At 38.3% G+C, this 26,714-nt stretch overlaps 1 protein-coding gene and 1 long non-coding RNA gene across 3 annotated transcripts in view; one reads left to right on the plus strand and one right to left on the minus strand.

Annotated features, from left to right (window-relative positions):
• NIBAN1 (niban apoptosis regulator 1) overlaps positions 1 to 26,714 on the minus strand; it is a 164,545-nt gene that overhangs the window by 119,849 nt on the left and 17,982 nt on the right. Inside the window, exon 1 of one of the 2 annotated variants that reach the window (XM_033092819.1) lies at positions 6,055 to 6,276. The exons of the other annotated variant lie outside the window; for it this stretch is intronic. Coding sequence (XP_032948710.1) covers positions 6,055 to 6,109 — 55 coding nt within the window. The 5' untranslated portion in view covers positions 6,110 to 6,276. Of the gene's footprint in view, positions 1 to 6,054; positions 6,277 to 26,714 lie in introns of those variants that run through there. 2 annotated transcript variants of the gene reach the window in all.
• LOC117014700 (uncharacterized) lies at positions 4,478 to 13,313 on the plus strand. The gene is made up of 5 exons (XR_004421587.1): positions 4,478 to 5,739; positions 7,751 to 7,830; positions 8,545 to 8,639; positions 11,304 to 11,379; positions 12,372 to 13,313. It is a non-coding gene; the product is annotated as an uncharacterized LOC117014700 (long non-coding RNA).

A 26,714-nucleotide genomic window follows, 5' to 3' on the forward strand; every position in this document is an offset into this window, starting at 1 on the left:
GTGGAATGGTAGTCTATTACAGTGGTAACCTCTAATGAATCATAATTTGTAGTATTCATGACTTCATGGAGTACCCACCTCTTGAATCGGGGCTGACTCCAGACTTAATTTAACCAATAGAATGTAGCAGGTAATGCTGTGCCATTCTAGGCCTAAGACATAAGAAGCCCTGGCAGCTTCTAGAAGCTTTTGTACTCTTGCAAACTTTGAGTCACCATTTTAAAAATCCTGTACCTTACTGGAAAGACCAGGTTAAAAGGCCACCTGGAGAGACAGAAAGCCTTCCAAGCTGAGGCTATCCACCAGCCAATCAGTCCGTGGAATGCAGCCCCAGGGATGACCACCAGGCAATATAAGACGTAGAATTGCCCAGCTGAACCTAGGGCAGATAGCATAATTGTGAACAAATAAATAGTTGTTTTAAGAGCCAGTATGTTTGGTGGGACTTTGTTGGGCAGCAATAGGTAACTGAAAGCAGTGGTTATTTTGGGAGAGACAAAAAGGTCTAGCATTAGGATGGAGAACATGGAGGCTTCTAGGAATGGCTAGTGATAGTCTTTCCATTTCTGGACCTGGGTGAAGGCTGCAAGGATATATGCCTTATAATGACTCATTAAGCTCTGTATTCCTTTCGTGTGGTTTCCCTGAACCTATGTTTTGTTTTAAAATAAAAATGTTTTTTTAAAAAGAAAAAAGAAATCACATGGTCTGGCACAGAGACATTTACTCTTCTTTCAAACTTCCTTCAGACGATGGACTTTTATAAAATCACTATAGGGATCCCAGTCAAAACTATTAGTTTATTCTAATCCTACAGAGAGCAACATCCAAATACCACCAAGCATAAAAATATAAACTGCTTTGGGTCCTAGACCTTGCAAATTGCAAAACGGAATTCACTGCTTTCATATCTTTAAATCTTTCCTTCATCCCTCTAAATGAGGAAAAAAAACATGCAGTACTAAAAAAAAAAAGCACTTTTATAAGCTGGCTTGCATTTTCTTATTGGCAGCAACTTGCTAGTGTCTTTTTTTAAATGAATTTTCCAGTTTCAAAGGAGAAAATCTGTATTACATTTGGGGTTTTGTTTGGTGATGGTGGTGGTGGTTGGTGGTGATGGTGTGTCTGTGTGGTGTGTGTGTGTGTGTGTGTGTGTGTGTGTGTGTGTGTGTTTTAACTTGGAACAGTTAGAATTTTAGTCCTCATGTCCTATATTTTACTAAAGTGTTTTAAACAGACTGCAGCAGATGAATTGTGCTCTTTTATTCTTTTGTCTTCCTTTGCATTATTCTTCTGTCCTTACTTCTGACTTGATTTCCAATTTCACAAAGCAAATTGTTTTATGCACCTTTTTTCTTAAAATGATATTACCTAGCTTCACTGACCAAAGAAACATTAAAATTTATGATTAGGAAATTAAAAGTCACCACCGTTAATTCACACTGCATATTTTGTAAAACTTTCACAGTACATTTATTTTAGTTATATTAGAAACTACTATTACAAATGAGCTCCTGCTGTTGCACTTTCTACTTGGGGACCCAGTTCAGACTTTCCCAAAGATTAAAATAGAGTAAAACTACAATCAGTTCAGGAGTCCACAGCAAAAATAAACTAAAAATAAAAAAAAAAACTTTAAAATCACTATTGTCTTTAAGTCTTTAAACAATGGAGTATTATGCAGCCATAAAGAAGAACGAAATCTTACCATTTGCAACGATATGGATGGACCTAGAGAACATTACTCTAAGTGAAATAAGTCAGACAGGGAAAGACAAATACCATATGATCTCATTTATATGTGGAATCTAAAGAATAGAATAAATGAACGAACTAATCAGAAACAGTCTCAGAGACATAGAAGAAAAACTGAGGGTTGCTAGATGGGAGGGGGGGATGGGGATAAAGGGGAAGGTGAGGGGATTAGAAAGCACAGTCAGTAACCACAAGATTGCCACGGGGATACGAAAGTCAATTTGGGGAATATAATCAATAATGTCGTAAAGATTTTGTAGGGTATCCAATGGACTCTTGTTTTATTAGGGAGACCACTTCAGGGATGCTGTAGATGCCTGATCACTGTGCTGTACACCTGAAGCTGAAGCTGAATAACAATGAAGGTCAACTATAATTTTTTAAATATATATATATATATATATTTTTTTTTATAAGAAGTGGAGTACAGCATAAGGAATAGAGACAGTGGAAATGTAATGGCTGTGTGCGATGTCAGAGGGGTAGTAGATTATCACTTTGTGAGGGGTATAAATGATAAATGTCTAACTATTACAGTGTTTTGTACACATGAAACTAATAAAAAAAATCACTATTGTCATTTTAAGAGTTACTATTACTAAAGCACCCTTGATGGTGTGGTCCTCTTGCAGCCAGTGCCCATAGGAAAAAAAGAAGTGTTTCATCAAGAGGAGATTTTGATTTAGCATCTGATTCTATGAGTTCATCGAACCATGAACTTGGACCCAAGAAGGAAGGTCACTGTTTCTTCCACAAGTACAGGAGAAAATGTCAATTTGTCTCAGTTTAGTGTCTTATTTGTGATGAATCTAAGAAATTCTCAATTCACACTAAATTCCCAAAGTCTTGGTTTCCATTCATAAAAACTGAAGGTGGTTGAAAGTAATTTCTTGCACTATGCACTAGAGATTCCCAATTGGCAACTGCTTTCTTAATTCAAAACTCCTACTAGCTTTATTGGTAGTTTGGTATCCTTGAAGGCATTTTTCAATCAAATTATAATGTGATCAATATATGTTTGTGCATTATTTCTACTGGGCCCTCTCCTTTTTTCTCCCATCCTTGCGATTCCCATCTGGGGAGCTGCAATTCCTCATTTTTGAGGAAAATCCATTCATCTCTACAAAGTAGGAACTGAGACAAATACTAATAATATAATCTTAACCCACTTCCTACTGCCATTACTAGCCAGATACATTGAACTCTAAGATGACATAGTCATAATGATCCAGATAAATCAGACCAGTTCATACGCCCATCTCCTACCAACAAATCATGACTGAAGAATAAGCAAATGTGTGAACTAGTACTACACATCTAGACTGAGTAGACTGCAAACATATACAACTCTCCTACCTTCCATTCGCCTTGTCAATGGAGATTTTACTCTAGACTGTTATCAGCATAAATTTCATATACAGCCACCTAAGTGAACCATTACAGTATGACTATGAGAAAATTCTCCGGAGAGAAATACATGTTTTTAAGCTGAAACTCATTTCTTACTTTAAAGCATCAGGGCCCTGGAAAACAACAGTTTCCTTAACTGTTATTTGCTGCTACCAGGCTTAGAGGTATCCACCAGCCGCCACCCCAGGACCTGTGTATCCCATAGTTCTCAGCTGCAGCACTGATTTTCTAGGCATAAAAGGAGAAAAGTGCTCTAACTTGGCCACCGATACCTGGATTATATGAGCTTTCTTTTTCATTACAGGAAGACCTTTTTAGGTCAGTGCTAAAATCATCACCACAGGCTAACAGATGACACTACGCATGTGATCCCAAGTTGGTCTCAGTATTATTTATTAATAGAAACATCTTATCAAGGGAAGTTACTGAAAGTCTTCTAGAAACCATCCCAAATATGTATTCTGTTGTAAGAAACATGGGTATGGTAGTAATTTTCAAAACCAATATCTTTAGAAATAAAGTAACTCCTTAACACTTCTGATAACTGTTTACCTAGAGATTTCCTAAAGCCTATGAAATAATGTATTCAAAACATTCATGTGACAAAGATCAGTATCAACACAAAGTTTTGAGGCACACAAACCAAACAACAGCTGTTCACTGATTTGTCTAAAAGCAAATGCTGACTCAGATGGTTGCTTCTAACACACAATATTAAGAAAACTCGCTCCAAATAGACTCATTATTCTCCATGTGTTAGCAAAGTTTATCATGTTTGAAAGAAAGTTATTGTCTCAGCTACAGGAGCTTACAAATCTATATTTCACTGGCAGCTACTTTGTGAGAAATGGGTTGTAAAATTGTTTCTAAACTTTACAGTCATACTTCAGTCGTTCTGCTTACAATTAAATCAAAGCTTGAGACTATTTATGAGCTAAAGGATGGGCAAATCGGGGAAGATAGAGTTATGGGTTTTTTTTTTCTTTTTCCGGGATCTGGGGCTTCAAAACCATCAGGAAATCACAGCCCCATGACCTTCATTGGCTCATGCACTAACAATTCACGACACCAAGCATTTTTCCAATGCTCTTTTCTCCTTTGCCAGGACTTGTATTCTCAAATGAGGCAACGTCTCATTTTCTCTGGAGGTATTCTAACTTTAACTCTTCTCTTCCCTCTGTCCCTACATACCTTGAAAGTGCCCTCCCAAACAAAGAACAAGGAGATGAAATTGAACAAGACTAAAGGATGTCACACAATCTGCTATAGGTTTATTCATTCAGAGCGCATTCAGTACAAGTCTTCCCTGTGTGCTAGCTATGGCATGCTTTTGTAGATCTAATAATTTAATATCAGAATTAAAAAGGTAACACATTTTCTTTCACATGCGTACAATGTTCGCCTGAGTATGACAGCCACAACTGTCCTGGTCATGAAGTTTTCTTCAGGGAAGTTAATCCCTCATATTGCTGGACGTCCAATGACCACTGTAGACGGCCGTGCTTCAACTTTAGGAGTTTCTAAGCTTTTCAGTGAAATGAAGTCTTATAAAATAAATGCCACAGACATGTCTTGCTCATAACTCAATCAATGCAAGCCCCTTCTCCCTATGTTCTCCTATGTTGTCCCCTACACAATGGTGAAAACAACAAGCATATAGCCAAATGTGTAAGACGAAGGCAGGCTGAGTTTAGCTCTTTTACTGATAGAAACAAGTCATCCATATTTTTCCTGTTTTAAATAAACAACAGTGAAGGATAAAACAGTAACCAATTTTTATCCCCTGACAGATGACCTTCTAGCTCCAAAAACACCAGAGCAGGAATCTGGAAAATCAATTACACTGTGCTCAAGTGCCCTGACTTGATATCCTTTTCAAATGAATTTAAATGTTGTGGTGACTGAAAACAAATATTGAATAAAGATACTAAATAAATGCTTCCTTTTTTAGGAAAAGGTTCGGGGGCCAGATAGAGGTATCAGGAAGAACTTAACCATTTCTTTATAGAATTAGGGTAAAACTTTCATACCCAGTTTAGAAGGTATTTCTAAAGCCAGAAAAACACTAAATTTATAAGAAAACCAAATGTTAGGTATCGGTTGTGGGCAAGGTTACAGGGGGAGGGAAACCAGGGAGACCAAGTACACCCAGGAGATAGGAATCATGATTGCCTGCAGTTTCAGTTCAGCTTCGTGTTTTTCTTCTGCATCCACTCTTTTCTGAGTCACCTTGTCTCTGAAAGTCTCCCAAAATGAGTCTCTCCCCACCGACAACTTTAGCAAGCAACAGTTACAAAATATTCTAGTGTTCCTCTTTTGCTTTCTCCCTTCTCCGGGGAGGGAAGGGAACCGTACAACCTGGGAGCACAATGAAATTGGCCTTTCTGCCTCTGATGAAATCATCCCCCAAGTAACAGTCTGCAGTTCAAGTGAAGCTGTGGCTCACGCTGCGTTTCACAAAAGAAGGCCAGTATGACCAGGAGGGAAATTCTGCGCGATAGGCCGGGAATCCCCAGGGAAATCTCGAGAAACGAGGGATATCCCCGTGGTTCTCTGCGGCAACTTCAGTTCCAGGTACAGGAGGGCGAGGTGTTGATGGTGGGCAGGACGGGGATAGACCCCTAGGGGGGCGCAGCGGAGGAAAGGAGGTCATGCCCCACCCCGCAGCCTGCACCTGACTCTCTCAACCATCCGGCGGCGCTTCCCGAAGCATCCCAGCCCCACACCAGCCGAGGCGCGCCGGCCAGCTACACCCGCACTGGGTCGGCCCTGGGGACCCCCGTGCCAGCAGGTAGAGAGTGGGCAGGGAGACTGGGGCGTACTGTGGGGACCCACTCGGGACGCCCCCTCTAGGCGGGCGTGGCCCAAGGGTCCCGCGGGCAGGCGTACCTCGGATGTAGGCGCACTTGCCCTCGTCCAGCTGGCTGGAGGATGAAGCGCCCATGGCGGCGGGGCGCGCGGGTGCTGGCAGGGGGAGACGGCCCGGCCCGCACCCGGGGCGGCACTGACGGCTCCCGTGGGCGACAGCTGCTCGCTCTAGGAGGCTGATACGACAGGCTTCGGTGCTCTGCAGTTAAAGAGCCAACTTCCTCCGAGAGGCGCCGCCTTCTGGGGCGCCTCCCTCCAGGTCCGCGCCCTCTAAGGGACTGTGGGTTGGCCAGGGGCCGTCTTCCCGCCCTGGTGTCTCTGCTGAACTCCGAGGGGATGTCTAGTTTGGAAGGAATTCCTGCTCCTTCTCTTCATCGGCTTCCCCTTCTTATTCTCAGCGGTTTAGGGCAGCTAAGAAACATCTTGGGGTAAATGGATCATTTCTCCGGTGACTGAAAACATCTGTGAGCTGGAACCTTCCCCACTCACATCCTACAGAGTTCTAGATCTCATTGGGTTGCATGACCTCTGGTGCAAGCAGCAGGAGTTGTTCTCAAGCATCACCTAAGCACTTGTTAGAAATGCAAAATTTCAGCTCCCTCTCTGCCCCTCTACAGAGAGAGACAGAGAGAGAGAGACTCTGGCGGGGGGTGGGCAGCAATCTATGTTTTCACAAGCACTCCCAGTAAATCAGATGCCTGCTGAAGTTTGAGAGTCAGTGATAAATTGTACCTTCCTGAAAGCAAGAAGTTGGGCCAAGGAGAGCATGGGAAATGAAGGGAGGAAAAAAAAAAAAAAACAGAAATGGAAAAACTTAGGGAAAACCTAAGGCTGAGTCCTACAATGCTCCCAGCCCTGAAACGTCTCGATCAAACTCTATTCTTCCACCTTTGGGTACAGTTCCTCTCCTTGACAAGTTGGAAATAGTTCATCAGAAAGAGCATCTGTTCTTTTCCCACAGCCACTATTTAGCTTGGCAGCATCTCCCAAACAAGAACCAGCAGCTCTGGGCAGAAGGGTCCCCACTCATTTCTCCCTATTCTTAGTAGTTAGACTTTTAGAAGTGTACTTAACTTCCAAGGTCAAACGGTCTGTACATGCAAGAGCCAGGCCTGAAGAAGACTTTGAAGGCTTTTTCCTCCACAGTTAATTCACTAGCATTTTAACACAAAGATTTCTCACACCTTACACCTAATCTCTCACACCCTACATTCCAGTCCATCTGGAAATCCTCTCAATTGTACAGGTGATCCCTGAACAACAGGGGTTTGAACTTCACAGGTCCACTTATATGTGGATTGTAAGACAATAGACGTACAGTAAGAACTCAGTATCCCTGAGTTTCGAATCCGTGGATTTTAGTATCCATGGGCATCCTGGAACCAATCCCCCTGCAGATACTGAGGGATGACGACTTAGTTTGAGGGGAGTCAAAAGTCAGACGTGAATATTTGATTGAGTATCGGTACCCCTAACCACCTGCCTGTTCGAGGGTCAACTGTACTTTTAAAATACATGCAATATCCAACCGTTTTTCATCCCCGCCACTGTTTCTCATCCCCATCCAATCATTTCTCACCTGGATAATTGCAATAGCCTCCTAACTGTTCTCCCTTCTTCAGAGAAAAAGCTACACAGTCTATCACTGACCCTAGGCCGGAATTCCTCTCTGTCCTCATCTATGACCAGGCCTCCCCTCTTTTTCTCTTTGTTCCAGCCACATCAAGCAAAGGGGTTTGCACGTGCTCTTCTTTCACCTCAGAAGCTCTTTCCTCGGATATCCACATTGTTCACTCTGTAAGTCTCTCCCTTCACTTAGATCTCTACTTAAATGCTAACACCTCAGAGAGGCTTTTCTTGACTTCCCATTTAACACCGGCCTCACCTTTCTCTGCCCCTTACCCTTCATTATTTCTATTCATATCACTTAACATCATCTGACATAGATTTCTCTGTCTGTCTCTCCCCACTGAGATGGACCTCATAAGGTCAGGGATTTTCTTTGTTGATGCTGTTTCTTGTTTTTTGTTTTTAATTATTTGTTTTCATTATTATTATTATTATTATTTAAAGTCAGGGATTTTATTTGTTATGTTCTCTGTTGTATCTCAAATGCCTAGAACAGCACCTGGCACATAGTAGGTATTCAATCGATAACTACTGAATAAGTGAGTGAATGATGTATACAATGTAAGAATATAGACTCAATAAAAGCTGTGATCTCAATGAATAAAGAGCATTTCCAGATAACTACGTATACAATGATTTAAACTATTCTATGTTCAATTCCTTTCTCAATATTGGTATTAGAATTAAGCACATCTCAGAGTAGTAATTCCTTTCATTATATAAACTGCTATAGTTGTGCCTCAGATTATTATTATTGTTTAAATTAAAGAAAACTAGTTTGGATCTTCTGCCAGAATATAGTGTTAGCTTGTCATCTTTTGTTTGGGAACACTCTGAGAAAAGATTAATTATTCTGATCTATCATTGTTTGCTCTTTTGTAGCATTCACAGTTAGAACAAGATACAAGGAAGGATTTGTATGGTGTAATGCTAGCAAGTTTCGTAACCCAACAGTTCTAGCTTCGAATCCTAATCTGGTAAGTAAGTAGCCATTGGACCTGGCACGTTGCATAAATTACCTGTCTCAGTCTCCTTAACTGTTCAATGGACTTAATAACACTCACCTCATGGGTTGGTGTCAAAATTAAATTTGACCAAGTCTGTGAGGCACTTATCATATTCCCAGGAACATAGTAAGTGTTCAGCAAATGGAAGCTAGAATTGTTATTATCAATATGGCCAAGAGTGATCAAGGAAGCAATTTTTCCAGAGAAAGTGAAATTTTAATTGGCCCTTGAAAATCATTAAGATTATTTTAAGAAAGAACTGCTGTTCCCTTTTTTTTTTTACCCAAACAAATAAAGCACTTTTTTTTCCCCAATCGGTTTATAGGAAAAATTAAGGAACTCATTATTTTAGTCATAGTATTTAATACTTGCAAATCCTATGTGGGCATCATTTTATTAATCACACACTAAAAATGAGTCTCCAAGCAATTCAATAACTTTATGAACCAGATTCAACTTCATATGATTCAAATCAGCTAGTTTAGAAATTTTCCTATGTAATGTTAGGTATTTTTTTGTACTGTATCAGTGTATTTTGTATTAAAATACTCTTAAGATCATTTATTTCAGGTAAATATCACATACTAAAATAATTACCGTTTTTAACATCTTAATTGAGATGTAATTCACACAACACAAAATTCACCAATTCAGATTACCTTTTTTTAAAGGTTACCTTTTTTTAAAATTAGTTAAATAGACCTTTACTAACTTTAAAATGTGCGTGTTTTTTGGGATTCTCTTGCATGTCACAGAACTATGAACCCCTTGGTGGCCATGTTCTCATTTGAGTTAGTGACATCTATTTGGGCACTTAGTGACATTGTCTATTTAACTGCTTCCAGAGGTGGGACAATCTCATACTTCTCTGCATTTCCCCAAGTACCTTGTACTGCTCAGTAATACAGGAGTAGGAACTCTATAATTACTTGATTGATTGACAGGTACACACAGTAGGTTACATAGTATCTAATTTAATCTCCACAAAACCTACTGAGGTAGGCAATATTATCATCATTTTACAAATGAGGAAACCAAAGTTAAGAAGTTCAAGGAATTTATCTAAGGTTAGCTGTCACCTGGGCTTGTCTGACTCCAGAGTTTATCTTCTTAACCAATATACTACTTCTTTTATCTTAAATCTTGCTTTTGTTTATTCACATAAGTAATCTAAGTTTTACTACAGAAAATTAGAAACTGTTGAGACACAAAAAGAAAAAAAGGGGAGAAATTAACCCAAATCTCAGCATGAATATCTTTAGATAACTCCAATTGCCAATTTCGTATAGATTCCTACAGATTTACATATGTGCAATTATATATGTACAATTACATATGTGCAATTATAATTTATATAATTATATATAAACTAATTTTAATCACTTATTTACCAAAACAAAATGATGCTTTATCATGATGTTCTGTAATTTGTGTCATAATTTTTCATTTGGAATTTTTCACTTAAATATCTAGATGTAGGTCTATGACAGTTCATTATGTAACTGTAACTTAATTCATTTATCTACCAGAAATGCATGCATGCCTCTTTCCCTAGTCCTCAATCTCATTGGCAATTTTCATATCGTTTATTATTTTCTTATTATTTTCATTATTCCTTTTAATATTTGGCAATTTGGGGATCAAGACAGATACCACATTCTATTGTTTACTTTTGAAATTCCTAATGAGAAAGATTGATTATTTTTTACGTGGGCTTTCTGGCCATACATGTTCCTTTGTGTGTTGGCTGTTCTGGTACTTTTCCATTCTTCTATTGATTTCTTATTCTTATTGATTTGGAAGAGCTTTACATATATATTAAAGACATTGACACATTTACTGTGAGACACACTGCAAATAAAACACATTTTGCTTATTAAAACTATTTCCCTATGTTCTTTATTGACTCTTCTTCTTTGAAGATTGTGCTAACCTTGGGCAAAGTGTAAGACCAATTAAATGTATCTCTGGCACCCTCCATCTTTTGTTAACACTCTTTTCCCCTCTTTTCTTTGTATAATTTCTAAGGAATGCCTAACCTTATCAACAGTATCTTTTATAAGTTGTTGTACAAAGTAGTCAACTACTGAACGTCATTTTACGACTTTTATGTTTAATGAAGCTCCTTCATTTAACTAGCAAGGTTGTTATAATAATTTAGTATGTTCTGTCTTTCTCAGGGGTATAAGTTTTAGGAGCTCCATTCCTCATCCTGATACTAACTTGCTTCGTGATTTGGGGAAATAAATTAAATTTTCTAAGTCTTATATTCCTTATCTTCAAAATGGGTATCTGTGAAAATTAAAGGAGATTATGTATGTAATACACCAAATACACATTACTATGCCTAACACATACTTAGCATTCTCTGAATGAAGCTGTCATGACAATAGGTAATAAATGGAAAATGTGTTTTACTAACATATCAATGTTTGTTCTTTTTATTCTTATGCTTACTACAGTACCTATGGTTTTTGACCAGCAAATCACACTTTCCAGAAGGCAAGGCACTAGGACCCATTTTGAAAGTGAAAAAATGTACCTATTATATTTTAATTGTGTATCTGAAAGACATAAAAAGCTGTTTCCATAATACAAACTACAGAAAACTAAGCTGGATAAAATCTTTTCTAGGGAGCGTATGTCAAAGATGGAATCCAACTTCTGCTCCATCAATGATTCTGGAAGGGAAGTTTCAGGAGCTCCAGGGGTATGTGAATTTTTATTCGAAAAAGATAGAGATTTTTTCTAATTGAGCAATATTGCTTTTGCTCAATGTGCTTTTCAAATATGAACCATCACAATTTTATATAGATCTTTAGCATTCTATAAGACTTTAGACAAGTATTTTAACAAAAGCCAATAAAGGCATAGAACTCAGAATGATAAACTCTAGAACCAAAGGGGCATTTAGATCTGTAGACACCAACCTTCAAGTCTGACAAAGACCAGATTAATGCAGTTGCTCTTGTGAAAGTTATAATCACGTTATCGCCATACATAAACAGATTCTAAGGGTTCTTCCGAAGGCAATGCTCTGTCTTGTATTGGGCAAGTTAATTTAGTACTAGTGCACAAAGGGAAGAGTGCCACCTGCTGGACCAGCAGTGATACTCCATGTGGGGGCAGGCCTTACTAATACATGGCAATGAGGGAAATGACACAACCTCTGGTCCAAATCAAATTCATATGCCTGCGCTTAAATTAGAGTAACAGTCATTTAGCATTACTCAGCTATTTGTTACAAGCTTCGTTTGCTCAGCTGACAAGTGATTACTCTTCCAGAACAGACTTTTGCTGTTGAATTTATGTTGGGGGCTAATTCTATTATTTTATAACACAAGCTTATACTTACTACATACAACACACATTTTGACATTAATTATAATCCATTTTATAAAGTTTTTTTTTGGTGTTTCCTCTTGAAGTCATAATTCACTCTTTATAGGGCAAGTCACCAACACATTAATTCTCCTAATCAGAGTTGTGAAAAATAATATACCACGGCTCTGACTTCTGTTATGCTTGAATGAGGAGATGGGAAGACATATTGGCAAGAAACCCCAAGAAGATGCAGATGAGTGGGACCGATCCATCAAATTGGGGAGGGATATTATATCACTGACGTTGTTTAGAATTTCTGTACATTATGATAGAAAAATTAGCCAAGCTGGCTTAGTTTTATCATTGTTTTTCTGACAGGGCACCCCGTATTGCCAGAACCAAGGGGAGACCACTCCCACAGCATCCTCTCAATGCACCTCAAAATATCTGTACTCGCAAATGGTGTGGGTAGTAAGGCAGAGATGTCAAGATTTACATGCCTTGTGTATGGAAAGAATATGCCCTCTTTTACATTGATTTATTGTACCTGCTTAAAATTTCTTCATCTTCTACCTTAAATTCATTTTCTTATTTTGACCTCGTACCAATTATCAGTTCATTTAGGTTACAAATGATAAAACTATCATATTAAATCCCTTAAGGTCGATTCATTTAATCAGATTACAGCCTCCTAAAATTTAGCTAACCCAGCTCGCTGCAGGAACAACCGTTTTGAAGGAGAAAAGTGTAATCTAGGAGCATGAGGTCCTTTAAATACGTTTGGTTAGTCGATTTCAAAACTGGGCCAGTCAGACTCTTGCCCAAGATTTCTCTGTTGTAGCTATTGAGAAAAACTGCAGGGCTGTAAGCCGGTAGGATATTAATGCTGAGCTGCTTAGTGGACTTTTGTCCAGCAGAAAGAGAGCCCCTGACTGAAAGAAAATCATTCTCTGATGACATTGTATTAGTAGAGTCCCGGCTTGCCCAGGTACGTGAAACAATCCTCCCCATCTTTGTTAAGTACATTTGAATTGGTTTTGTTTTCCTTCCCAACCAAAAGAATTTTGACCAATATAAAGTTTTAAATATAGGATTTATATGCAAGACTGAATCATTCTATAGCTATACTATATCCCTTTATGTAGCTGATTAAAGCAAATATAAGTAGACATTGCTTTTTATGAGTGATTTGCAGCATATTGTAACAGTTGGCAGTTGGCACAATATATAACAATTCACTGTTATTTTCTTAGTCATTTTTCATTCTCTGCAGTCCGTTTTGAAAGTGATTTATTTTTGTTCTAGACATTTGATTAATTATTAGCTTTACATAGACACTAATTGCAATTCACATTTAAAATCAGCTGGCTCGAATTTTGGCCAGGGAATTAGCCATCTTTCTGCACATATGACCTGAATCTATACAAACAGAGTCTCTTGTTGCTCTCACTTTATTCATTTTTAAAAATTAGATTCATAAAATTCAAATTTTTAGCTCTAGTCATGCTGCAATGAAATTAGGAAGCATGGCAGAGTTTGGATTAGAACTAAATCAGATTGGCAGAAATTCTGCAGCCTTAATGGCTAAGTTTTACATGGTGCTATTAACATTTATAGGCACATAAATCAAATCATTTAATCCTACAATTCTTGGACATTAATCACCATAAAAGCAATGACTCTAACTTAGTGAAGATAATCGAAGTAATATTGAGAAAGCTGTCGTAAAAGTGAAGTATCAGTAGAAAAGTGACTGGAGAAGAAGGACAGTATCGGCCTCCTGGGTTTTCTGTTTTTTGTTTGTTTGTTTGTTTGTTTGTTGGTGGGTTATAATCTTGATGGCTATGACTTGGCCTCTATCGTCTAGAATAGTACTGGGCTATGGTCAGCACTCAAGGAAGGCTTGTTGAATGAATGCATGTTCTACAAGAGATACAAATCTTTGGTGCAGCACGATTTTTCCTGTAATTGTTATAGGTTATAACATGTACTCATTGTGTAGTCTGAGCCAAAAGGAATTTCAGGTGTCCTCTTTTTTTTTTTTTCCAAGCTTCCTTATCGTAATATTGAAGAAAGTGAGAACTGAAGAGGTACAGTAACTGCTCAAAATAGAGATGAGGGAATAAAACAGTTAACAAACATTTACAGAGTACCCACTGCTGGATGAATGGTTGGCACTGTTCCAGATAACGGGGGTACAACTGAGCATACGACCGCCCAAATCTCTGCCTTCAAAAGAGCTTATATTTCAGTAAGGAGAGATGATTAACATGTCAGTGAATAAATAGGTAATTTCAGGTCCTGATCAATGGTGCTATGAAAATACAAGTATAGAATATTGCGGTGGAGAATGGTGGAGGGTGTGAATTACACAACTGAATTAGTAAATTACTCAGCCCAGGACTCTCTAAGCTCTAAGAACTCTCACGCAAGCTGAGCCCTGAGTCATGAGGACATATCCATGCAAATGTATGGAGGAAGAGTATTCCAGTGTAAGTGCCAAGGTCCTAAGATGGGAACAAGCTTGATGGAAAGAAAAACAGCCACAGTGCTTCAACTGGAATGAAGAGGGGAGAAAATGGATAGAGATGAGGTCACATAGGCAGATACCACACACTGTAGAGCCCTATGTATCAGGAAAAGGAATTGGGAGTTATCAAAGAGAGTGATGAGACACCATTTAAAGTGTTTTGAGGAGAGATGTCACATTACCCAATTTTCATTTTAGACAAAACTCAGACAGCTGTGTGGAGAATAGGGTGAGAAAGAGGTTGTAAGACTGATTCGAAGACTGTCCTAGTAATCCAGACTGGTTGGTGGTCACTTGGACGAGGGTGTAGCACTGGAGAGGGGCAACAGTAACTGGACTCAAGACATATTTTGAAGGTACCTATAGGACTTCCTGGTAAATGCATGTGGGCATTTGGGCAAATGAAGATGCCTAGTGATGGGGAAGACGTTGGGAAGAATGAATTGGGAGGAGAGGAGCAATGATTAGTTCTGCTTTGAACACGTTAAGTTGGACACTCAAGTGGAAATGCCAAAGGGTAGTTGGACAAATAAACCTAGACCTCAGGATTGAGGTCAGGAGAGGAGGTGTGGATTTGGAAGTCACCAGTAAATTGATGCTACTTAAAGCCATGACACTAGGAGAGAGTGCAGGTAGAAAAGAGAGGAGAACTGAGGCCAGAGCCTGGAGCACTACAAGAGGTCTGCTGGTGGAATAGGTGCCAGACAGGCTGAGAAAGAGCTACCAGGCAAGTCAGAGGAAACTCAGAAGGGTCTGACGTCATGGATGCCTACACGGGCCATCTTAATAAGACGGTTTATCAATGTGGGGATGAGAGAATGGGGGAATCAAAGCCTGACTGAAGTTTAAGGAGGTGAGAATGGGAGGTGAGGACTAAAAGTCGGAAGTTAAACATGGCTTTCAGAAATTTTCCGCTGGTGTGAGGAAAAAAATGGAATAGTAGTTGGAGGGAGATGGAGGGCCAAGAGAGACATGTTAGACTGCTAGTGGAAACGATCCAGTAGAGGCAAAGAATTGGATGATAAAGGAAAGCAAGGGAATAATGAAGCTACATAGCCACGTGAAAGGATTGGCATTTGACCTTGGACAAAGCAGGAAGGCTTCTTCCATTGTTAATTCAAGGAAAAGACGGGCCAGGTTCAGATGCAAGTGGGCTGCAGGATCTGGTGAGGCACTGAGGCAGCTCATGGCCATTCCATCGGAGTTGTTCCCAATTTTCCCCTAGGGCATAACTGCCTAGGCTCCATTAGGATGATAAAGTTATATTTGTTGTATTGGACACAGTAGCTGAAACTTTTGACAGAATTGGTTCCTACTGTGATTAATTTGCAGTGTGAAAATATCTGCAAACCTGATCATCTAAGTCTAGTGGTACAAAAATATCATTATCTAGTTAAATGGGATTCTTACAGCACTAAGCTTATCCGGAATACAATGTAAAAGACACACAGCCCTCAGTTTTCAGTCTGAATAAAGGAATAAAGTCAACACATGGAAAACATTGAGAGAACATGGGTCCTTGAAGTCATGGTTAAACCGCTGAATTAACCAATTTTGGATCCTACCCCAGATTTCTTGTAATATGAGTGAATAAATATACTGATTATTTAAGCTGTTTTTTGTTGGTTATTGTCACTTATAGCTGAAAGCATTTTAACTAACATAGTATTTTATTGAGACAACTGGTAGCCATCTGGAAAAAAAATAAAGCTGAAATTTTATGCAAAAATAGATTCCACATAGATCAAAATATAATTTTTAAAGTACTAGACAAAACTATGGGAGAATTCTTCTACAATCTTGGATTAGTGAAAGCTTTTGCAAGTATGACTAAAATCTAGAGGACCCAGGTAGATGAAGTAATTGTTGAATAAACCATGACACTTGTTGTAATGTTTATATGGGGAAAAAAAGAGGATATACAACACGTACACACTATATATACCTTCTCTAAGAGCATGGCTCTATGTCCATTGATTGGGTTCTTTTTCATTTTACTATAAAATTTCTTAGATTTCTGATTTGTTTTAAAGATGTCAATTTTGTTATCAATATAATACAACATAAAAAATACCCTAGAGGTCATATAAGGAAAGATTGATAAATCCCTATAAGTATTAAAACTTCTTCATTAAAAAAAATTACAAATCAAAAAACAAATAAAAAGTTGGAAAATTTTGCAATCGGAACCAGAGATGAAAGGCTAATTTCCCTAACAAATAAAGTTTCTTTAAGTCTATTAAAAAGTACTACCACCAAAACAGAAAATGATAAAGGATATTAATAGGGGCCGGCCCGGTGGCTCGGGCGGTTGGAGCTTCGTGCTTCTATTGCCGAAGGCTGCCTGTTTGATTCACACATGGGCCAGTGGGCTCTCAACCACGAGATTGCCGGTTGGATTCCTCGACTCCCTCAAGGGATGGTGGGCTCCGCCCCCTGCAACTAAGATTGAAAACGGCACCTTGAGCTGAGCTGCCACTGAGCTCCCGGATGGCCCAGTAGGTTGGAGCGCGGGCTCTACCACAAGGTTGCCAGTTTATCTTGACTCCCGCAAAGGATGGTGGGCTGTGCCCCCTGCAACTAACAAGGGCAACTGGACCTGGAGCTGAACTGCGCCCTGCACAACTAAGACTGAAAGGACAACAGCTTAACTTGGAAAAAAATCCTGGAAGTACACACTGTTCCCCAATAAAGTCCTGTTCCCCTTCCCCAATAAAATCTTTAAAAAAAAAAAAAAGGATATTAATAGGGTGTGTTGGTAAACAAATGACCTATAAATATGGGAAAAGACGCTCAATTTACTCATAAAAAGAGAACTCACATTAAGCTATACTGTGGTACTATTTCTTGAATCTCATATGTTGGGTCAAGTGTGGGAAACGGGCCCTTCATACTTTGCTGGCAAGATTGTAAATTGATACACTGAAGAATAATCTGCAGTATCCATCAACATTACAAAGGTACACACTCCTTGAGGTAGCAATTCCACTTTAGGAATGTATCCTATAGAATTATGTGTGCACTTGTAAAATGACATTTGTACAAGGTTATTCTTTGAAGCATCCTTTGTAAAAAGAAAAGATTTGTTTTACTATTCTCAAAATGATTACAGTTGCTATTCCCAACTCTTGCCTAAGACAAAAGAGGGCCTTGTTGGTAATACATGATGAGGACCTTTCCGAATATAAACATAACTTCTGTGGTCTTTCTGTTGGATGGGGCTTATTGGCAGGTTTCTTAGGATATGAAGGCAGGTGCTTTTTTAGAATCATAGGCTCATGGTTTGGTCTTGGCACGCTCAATTAGAGATAACAATGTGAAATCTAACCAGAACCATTGACAGAATAGCCCGCTGAGCCACTAGAGCCATCCAGGCTCAGCAAAGATCCTTAGATTCCCTAGTCTGAGTAGTCCTCAACAAAAGAATTGCCTTACATTATTTGCTTGCAGTCCAAGGAGGAAAGCAAATAAATAGTCTGTGCTTTATCAGAGAGGCAAAACCATCAACAGACAGGGGAGAGATTTCACTAAATTAAGGACACTTACTAGTGGCAATTAACAAGTACATTGCTTCACACATCAAAAAGTACTTAAATAGCTATTTGTTTTGCTGCATAAATACATTAGAAGTCAGCTATTCGACAGATTAAAAGGCTGTTAAATATATGAAAGACTTTAGCACTAAACCATGTCTGCTCAAAACACACAATTCACTGCATCTAGCTAATGCTATTTCTCATTTTCAAATAAATGTCAGCCTTGAATCAATCCATTTTCTCAAAATTGTCCAAGAGTTATTTTTTTATTTTAGTGCCCTTGGACCTTTTGTCTCCATTTTCTGTTTTTCACATTCTGGGGCTCAGCTTGAATTACTGTTTGCTGACAATAGTGAACTACAGATTGTTTATTTCACATCTCACAATAACCTCAGGGAGAATGACAACTTGTTATAACTAAACAAATTAAATTGCTATAAAGTCAAATTATGATGAGTCCAGAATGGCTGGATAATTACAGATCAGGGTCACTAGTGTTATCCACCAAGAAGATGCTGAATAATGAAACAGATAACACTTATTAGCCACCTATCATGTGCAGTCATTTCAGATCAATATTCTCTTTAAGCCTTACAACCTGGCTGCAGGTGAGTATATAGGCATCCTTATTTTGTCATTTAGGAGGTTAAGCAACTACCATTTGGGCCCAAATTAAACAGATAAGAAGTGACAGAACTTGATATAAACTCAATTTTTTTTTTCTGACTCTAAAGCATATGCTATTAATACACTGAGATTTTTGTCATGCATTACTGCTTTTCACTTTAACATACACATTTGCATTCTGGGTGTTTTTATCAGAAATTAGGAATTAAGACAGTTTCCTTATTCATACTGTGGCTCAGTCAGCTGAACAGATACAATTAAAGTAACATGACACTACCAAAAACATGCCACTTCTTTAAGTAATTTTAAAACTTCCAAGAAACATTTAAATGATTTTTCAAATAGCAACCATATTTGTGTTTTAGTTAATGTCTTATACAAATTTTCCAGACATTATTTATTGAATCCTGGCGGGTTTAAATTTTTCCCAAAACATAAAGAAATATACAAAATAATTTTAAAAACTCATTTCTTAACAAGGATTATTAAGAAAAATGTTACATTTCATCGTCACTCCTTCGTTTTCCTAAATCCCATCCATGCTTTCAGTAGCGCTCCTGTCTCTTGCTTCTGCCCATGTACACATAAACATATACCCAGGACCACAAACACAGGATTCTTGATTACTTCATGTCTACAAAGAAGTTAAAAGATAGTGTTTTATCTCTCTCTCTCTTTTATAGAAGAAATTTCAGATACGGGTTCGTCAAAAGCCTCCTGGCCTACAGTCGTTGGTTGAGTAATGCTGCTGACCTGAATTAAATAAATTTCAGTGACTTAACATGAAATTTTTAATGTGAATTTGTTTTTAAGGTTCAAGAGGGGCTATGCTAAGTATGCAATGAATTACAATTAATGCAGCATCAGTTATTGTATTAAAGACTAACACCAGGTCTTATATTTAGATCTTGGATCCATTTTGAGTTAATTTTTGTGTATGGTGACAAAAAGCCGTCTAGTTTCATTCTTTTGCTTGTGGCTTTCCAATTTTCCCAGCACCATTATTGAAGAGTCTGACTTTTCTCCATTGTATGTTTTTGGCTCCTTTGTTGAAAATTAGTTGCCTAGATACATGTGGGTTTATTAATGGGCTCTCAATTTTGTTCCATTGGTCTGTGTGTCTATTTTTCTACCAATACCCTGATGTTTTGATTATTGCACTAATATAATTTGAAATCAGGAAGTGTGATACCCTGGATTTGTTTTCTTTCCTTCCTTTCTTTCTTCCTTCCTTCCTTCTTTTTCTTCCTTCCTTCCTTTCTTTCTTCTTTCTTTTTTTTCTCAGTATTGCTTTGGCTATTTGACATCTTTTGTGGTTCTGTACAAATCTGATTATTTTTTGTTCTATTTTTTTTTAAATCCCATTGGGAATTTGATGGGGATGACATTAAATGTGTATATTGTTTAAATATAAAACCTGAAGCAATAAAATCCACAGAAGAAAACAGGTACTAAACTTATGGACCTTGGTCTTAGAGAGGATTTTATGTATTTGACCTCAAAAGCAAGGGAAATAAAAACAAAAATAAATGAATGGAACTATATCAAACTAAACAGCTTTTGCAGAGCAAAAGAACCATCAACAAAACAAAAAGGCGACCAAAGAATGAGAGAAGATATTTGCAAACAACACCTCTAATAAGGGGTTAATATCCGAAATATATAAAGAACTCATACAATTCAAACAAAAAACCCCCAAACAATCCAATTAAATAATGGGCAGAGGACCTGAGCAGACACTTCTCCCAAGAAGACATATAAATGACCAACAGATACATGAAAAGATGCTCAACTTCACTAGCTATTAGGGAAATGAAAATCAAAACCACAATGAGATAACCAGCTCACCCCGGTTAAAATGGCTATTATCAACAAGACAAGAAATAACAAGTGTTGGACAGGTTGTAGAGAAAAAGGAGACCTCATACACTACTGGTGGGAATGTAAATTGGTACAGCCACTATGAAAACAACATGGAGGTTCCTCAAAATATTAAGAATAGAGTGACCATATGAGCCAGCAATCCCTCTTCTGGGTATCTATCCAAAAATTTGAAAACATTTATTCATAAAGATGTAGGTATCCCTGTGTTCATTGCAGCATCACTGTGCAGTTCATTGCACAGTGGCCAAGACCTGGAAACAACCAAAGTGTCCATAGATATACAATGGAATACTACTCAGCCATCAAAAAAGATGAAATACTGCCATTTGTGACAACATGGATAGATCCTGAGAATATCATGCTAAGCAAAATCAGTCAGATGGAAAAAGTCAAGAACCATATGATTTCACTTATATGTAGGATATAAAATTGAAAGCAACAAATGAACAAACAAAAAATAGACACAGACAACATTTTGGTATTTTCAGAGGTAAAGACGGGTGGGGGAGAGGTAGAAAAGGGTGAAGGAGGTCAAATACATGGTGATGGAAGATTTGACTTCGGGTGATGAACACATAATGCAGTATACAGATGATGTATTATAGAATTATACACTTAAAACCTATATAATTTTATTAATGTTGCCCCAATAAATGTAATCAAATTTAAAAAAAGACTAATACCAAATTAGGACCACTGAGGGCTGCTGGAAGACTATAAATCTAGGCAATTGTTGGGGACTCTGAGCTTTTGACATGGACAAAAAAATTTTAGAGCCACAGAAGGTATCAGGGAAACAGTCACTGTTATACACTATAGGTGAACATATTGTCAATATATCTTTTCAGTTTGAAAATTTGATTGTGATATCAAAAACATTAAAATGATTAAACTCTTTGATGACCAGTATTTTCTCGTTAAGGGGTTCATCCGACAGAAATACACACTGTTACAGAGATTCACATGTAAGGATGTACATAATGCTTTTGTACACAAGATTTATGTGCAAGGATGTTTACCGTAGATTATTGATATTTAAAAAAGCTTGAAACAAATATTAAACAGCAGGGGATCTGTTTATTCATAGGTGGCACATCAACATGATGGCATACAATCGGCAGGGTAATATACTAGAGGATCGGCTTTCAAATCAGGCAAACTAAGGTTTCATCCCAATTCAATCAGATACTTGCTGTATGACTTTCATATCTCCGAGGGGCAGATTTTTCATCTGTAAAATAGTGATAATTGTATCTACCTCACATAGATACTACAATAATTAAGTGAAATTGTGTATGTTTCTAAACACTGACACATTAACTCTTGAGAAATATTATTTTATTCCATTACAAATTATGTTTTAAGTATCATTCAGAATATGGGAAAATGCTGACACGATATTAAGATTTAAACGATATATTGATAACAATTGCAATTGCAGCATAATTCAAATAGTCCTCTAACATATTAGTGTGAATATATTAATGCCCAACTTTTCTTTCTCATTAGCCCCTTGCTGGGTCACTGCAAGACCTCTGTTCTGTCTCCCCAGTCTTCCCCAGGCATTTCTGGGAAGCCCCAGGCTCTGTCGCATGTGCATTCCATTCCCACAGCATCCAACCTACTCCTGGTGCCACCTTGTCTGGTTGAAATTTCTTTAACAGCCAGTCCTGTTGTTAAATGTGATCTGAAATTTTCTGTACTTCTTGGCTTTGGCTCCTGAACCTAAACTAAAATATTCTTTAACAGTCCATAGAGAATGAAGGCTGCCTGACTTGTGACTTTCCTAGTAGTTCTTCTCTCCTTTCATTAATTTTTTTTTTTTGTCATTTTTGCTTCGGAATCAACATCTTATTATATACCACCCAATTTTAAACTTTCTTTCATAGGTAGAGTTTTGCCATGTAGTGACTGACTTGTTCACTGATAGTGACTTAATCTCTTTAATTAGATCATAAATTCCTTAGGAGAAGAATCCAGATTGTTTTCTTTAGCATCCCCCTACAGCGCCCAGTATAATTCTACCATAGACAAAACGTATGAACTCAGGAAATCCTTATTAATGCAGCCTCAAAGATGCAGTAAGGAATAAATCATGACTCTGACTCAGCAAGAGATGATTTTACGCTAATAGGGTGGACCCTTACGTGTTGACTTCTCCCCATCACTCCTCACGCTACCACTATCCAGCCCGACCTAAAATAAGGGAAAGGCAGCAACCTTCTGTTCTGGGTTCCTCTGACCTGGAAAATTCCTCCCCCACATGAGCTGCTGAGACTGCTGAACCTGAAACCTACTTCCTTTAGGGACAAGGCAGGTGGAGGCACCGGGGTGCAGCATTCAACATGTACTGCCCTGTATCCTTGGTCAATTTCCTGTGTATCCCTTTTTTCTGTTTCTTTGCTGATTTCAGGTGAAAATGAAAATAATCTCCACCAACTCATCCTTCACGCCAGGACTTCAACCTGGGTCAGCCTTTGTGGTCTGACCTAGCTCATCAGATACAATTATATATAATATCTCATCTAATCCTCACAAAACAAGGGGTGCTGTAGCAAACACAGTTAGTACTCACCAATGACCCCATGACCTCCTCTACATTTCCCAGCATCCCTTGCAGATAGGTTGGGGCCATGTGACTAGCTCTGGCCAATGGACTGAGTAGAAATAAGGTATGTGTCTTTTGGGCTGAGGAAATTAAAAGCTGGTACCTTCTCCATCTCTATTCCTCTTCTGCTATAATGACGTTGGATTGGAAGCTATTAGTCACGAGAGAGGACAGTTGTGAGACCCACATTGGAATCTATGGAAGCAAAAAATATAATTTAATTGTGTTAAACCACGGAGATGTCACAATTTGTTACTGCAGCATAGCCTAGCTTGTCCTGACTAACATAGATGATATTCAGAATATTTAATAACTAGTACAGAATGGGCACTGACTTACCAGAATGAGTGAAATGACCAATCAGAACAGACATTGAATATAAACAACTGATATGATCATATGCGTTCATATCAGTTGAACAGCCCAAAAACAACTCTACAAGTTTATCCCGATTTTATCACTGATGAATTTGAAATTCAAAGACTGACAAATAGCCTGCCTAAAATCAATTACTTGTAAGTGATATTCAGCCCAGCTCTGTTTGATACACAGCCCACTCTCTTTCTATCTCGACACTCTGTTTCCTATTTGTTTAATGATGCCTAGATTACTTCAACAAGTCATCAAAATTTAGGCTGCAATAGAACTATCCAAATAGCTTAACTTGTTTATCTAAACGATAGTATAGTGTGGCCCAATAATGTATGCTAATTACTGTTGAGTATTCTTTAATGCGAACCCATTCTTGTCTCCGTATAGAATGTCAGCATTATATCTTGCCTTTTAAATTTTCCTTTTGTCATTATTCATAATTAACCCTGACACTGTACGTAAGTTGATGCATCCAACTTTATGATATAACATATATTAAAAAGGCAAGAGAAGATTAAATGAAATGCTTGGCTTTGGACATAGTTCTTTGGCTCCTGCTGCTCATTCTTCATTTAAATTCATAAGTCTCTTTTCTCCATGACAGGATAATCATCTCCACAGCAACTATTATATCACAAAGGACGATGCCTGTGAGTGAGAACTGATCAGCAGGAGCTGAGCAACACTTAAGCAACAGAGATTCTATTTTCATACAAATCTATCTAATTATAATAAGCTAAGGAAGAAATATATCATTCCTCCCTCACCATCCACCCCCACTACAAGCAGAGCTATTGCTATATAGTTTCTCACAAAAATAGGGTACCTTCAAGCACTGAAGTGTTTAATAAGAGCATATTCTTACGTAGAGATAATATCACCTGTTACCGCAAGGCAGACGTGTGTGGACTGGAAAGCAGGCACAAGTTAAATTAAAATCACATAGATTACTGCAGGGTTTAAGAGTAGAAATCAATGCAGAATCTGTGTTTTACAGCTTGCTAATAACATTCAAACAAATAACAAAACAAAACCTCTTTACAAGTGAAAGGAAAAGTATAGGAATGGTTAGTTGGCCAACGGATAATAAGTATTACCAGAGCATCCCGTTCCAAAGGAAATTTGCAATGGGAGTGGTGTGGTCAGGATCTCATCACAGCAAAGATAACATGCATTAATGCATTCAGTTTGAAATGGGTTTGAACATTTGAGAACATTCTCAAGGTAACATTTTCACTGTCAGGCAGAATTCTCTGAAGAAGCTGCAACCATAGTACATAATGGGGGTGGAGCTGAAGAGAACAATAGATGATTACCATACACTGCTTACTTACTACCCACTGATTTTACTTTGGTTTCTTCTAATTTAAAGTCAAAGCATATTTATAATTAGAATGCCCAATCGTACAGGTGACATTTGTTGTCTGAAGAATACCAATGTTGCCTCTCCCAGTAGGTGATGACCATCTCCAGGATGTCTTATATGACTCTGCTCTTTCCTGTAATGCTCAAGACAGCCCGTGATAAAGAGGTACTACCGTACTTTAATGTTGACGTGACAAGGTCCTCAGATCCATAATACAGCAGGAAAAAGAATCATTGACATTGACACTGTCTCTCTGCCCTTTTAGCCCCTGAGTCCAAATGAGTTGGGTGGTAGGGTGACCACCTTTTTGAATTCTGTCATCACTGGAGCCCTACCAAGTAGGCTAACCCTTTAGTCTCCTAATACATTAAATCCTTTATCATCAACATCCCAAAGAGGCTCCCTCCTAACACCGTAACTCTCTAACCCCTGTACTCTTGTGACCACATCTGACCTTTCTAGATCATCTCTTTCGTCACTTTCTGTGTGCTGGTTCCCAGGCTGATGATTGTTGCTGGAGGAAGTCGTGGAACTTTGTTGACATGCTTTTCTCTAAATTCACACTTTTCACCTCAGCAGACCCCATACTGCTGCCCAGGAATCCATTTAGTCATCGCTAACTGGTTCCTTAACACTATCTACAATGAGGTTAATATTAAAAAATCTTAACTAGTGTAGCAGAGGCACCAGCCTTGAACCGATACCGCAAGATCTGAGAGAGGCTTCCAGCTGCACCCTGTATTTACCCTTTAATTGCTGACTGAAGGTCCTGGGAGAGAAGCTGAAGTTGCCTGAGCAGCAGATATGTACCAACTGATACAAGAGTATGTCAATATCTGAAACAACTGGTACAGTTGTATGGTTTGAACCAACTGAATATCAGTTCAACTATGACTTTTCCAGAAACCCTTTTTCTTGCCCCCATTCAACATCAACCTTTGTATTTATTCATTTATCAAATATTTATTGAGTACCAGGCATCATTTTAAGTAAACACAAGAGACAAAAATCCCTACCCTTGTGGTCTTGCATTCTAGTGGGAGGCAACAGATATTAATTAACAAATACAGTAGTAAATCACATGGTATAGTTGAAGGTGCTAAGAGCTACGGAAAAAAAGAAAAAGGAGAGGGTGAGGGAATTCAGGACTGCAGGAAGCAAGTGAAGATTTCAGATACGAGGTGAGCGTTGGGCTCATTGTGCAGGTGACTTCAAGATGAGGGCTGAGCCATGTGATAGGGAAAAGCACTGAGGACAGAGGAAACGGACCACACAAAGGCTGAACTTCTAGGAATTCCTCATCATCCAAAGGTGATTTAACCTCCAACTGCCTGCTCTATAAAGATCAAAGTTACTGGTACATGAGCTCTTTGGTCCTTCTTCCTTTCCACTTCTGAAACATCTTTACATTTTCTCTTTTCCTTCACATCTTAGGTAAATGAGTGTTCCTCCTTCCAAGGGCTACTGCTTTCTCATATTCTTCCCCAGGACAGTCCTTACCCTTCTTTCCATCATCTACAATCTCTTCCCCTTTTGTATCTTCAGATAAATTAAAAACACCATGTCACTTAACCTAAATGTTTCTTCTCATTATAGGCTATTTCTTTTATATCAGATGTCTTCAATTTCCTCACTACAGATATTGTCTTTAGTCTCTGATTTATGCCTTTTTCCTCCTGCAAACAATTTAAATTGATCTCATGACTTCCAAAATCAAATTGCAACTTTACCCTGTCCACAGCTCTGTCAATTGACAATTATCATTTTCCAGGGAAGATTGGTTTGAAAATGATTATCA

Source organism: Rhinolophus ferrumequinum, chromosome 22, assembly GCF_004115265.2.
Source record: "Rhinolophus ferrumequinum isolate MPI-CBG mRhiFer1 chromosome 22, mRhiFer1_v1.p, whole genome shotgun sequence".
In the NCBI taxonomy this organism is placed as follows: Eukaryota; Metazoa; Chordata; class Mammalia; order Chiroptera; family Rhinolophidae; genus Rhinolophus; species Rhinolophus ferrumequinum.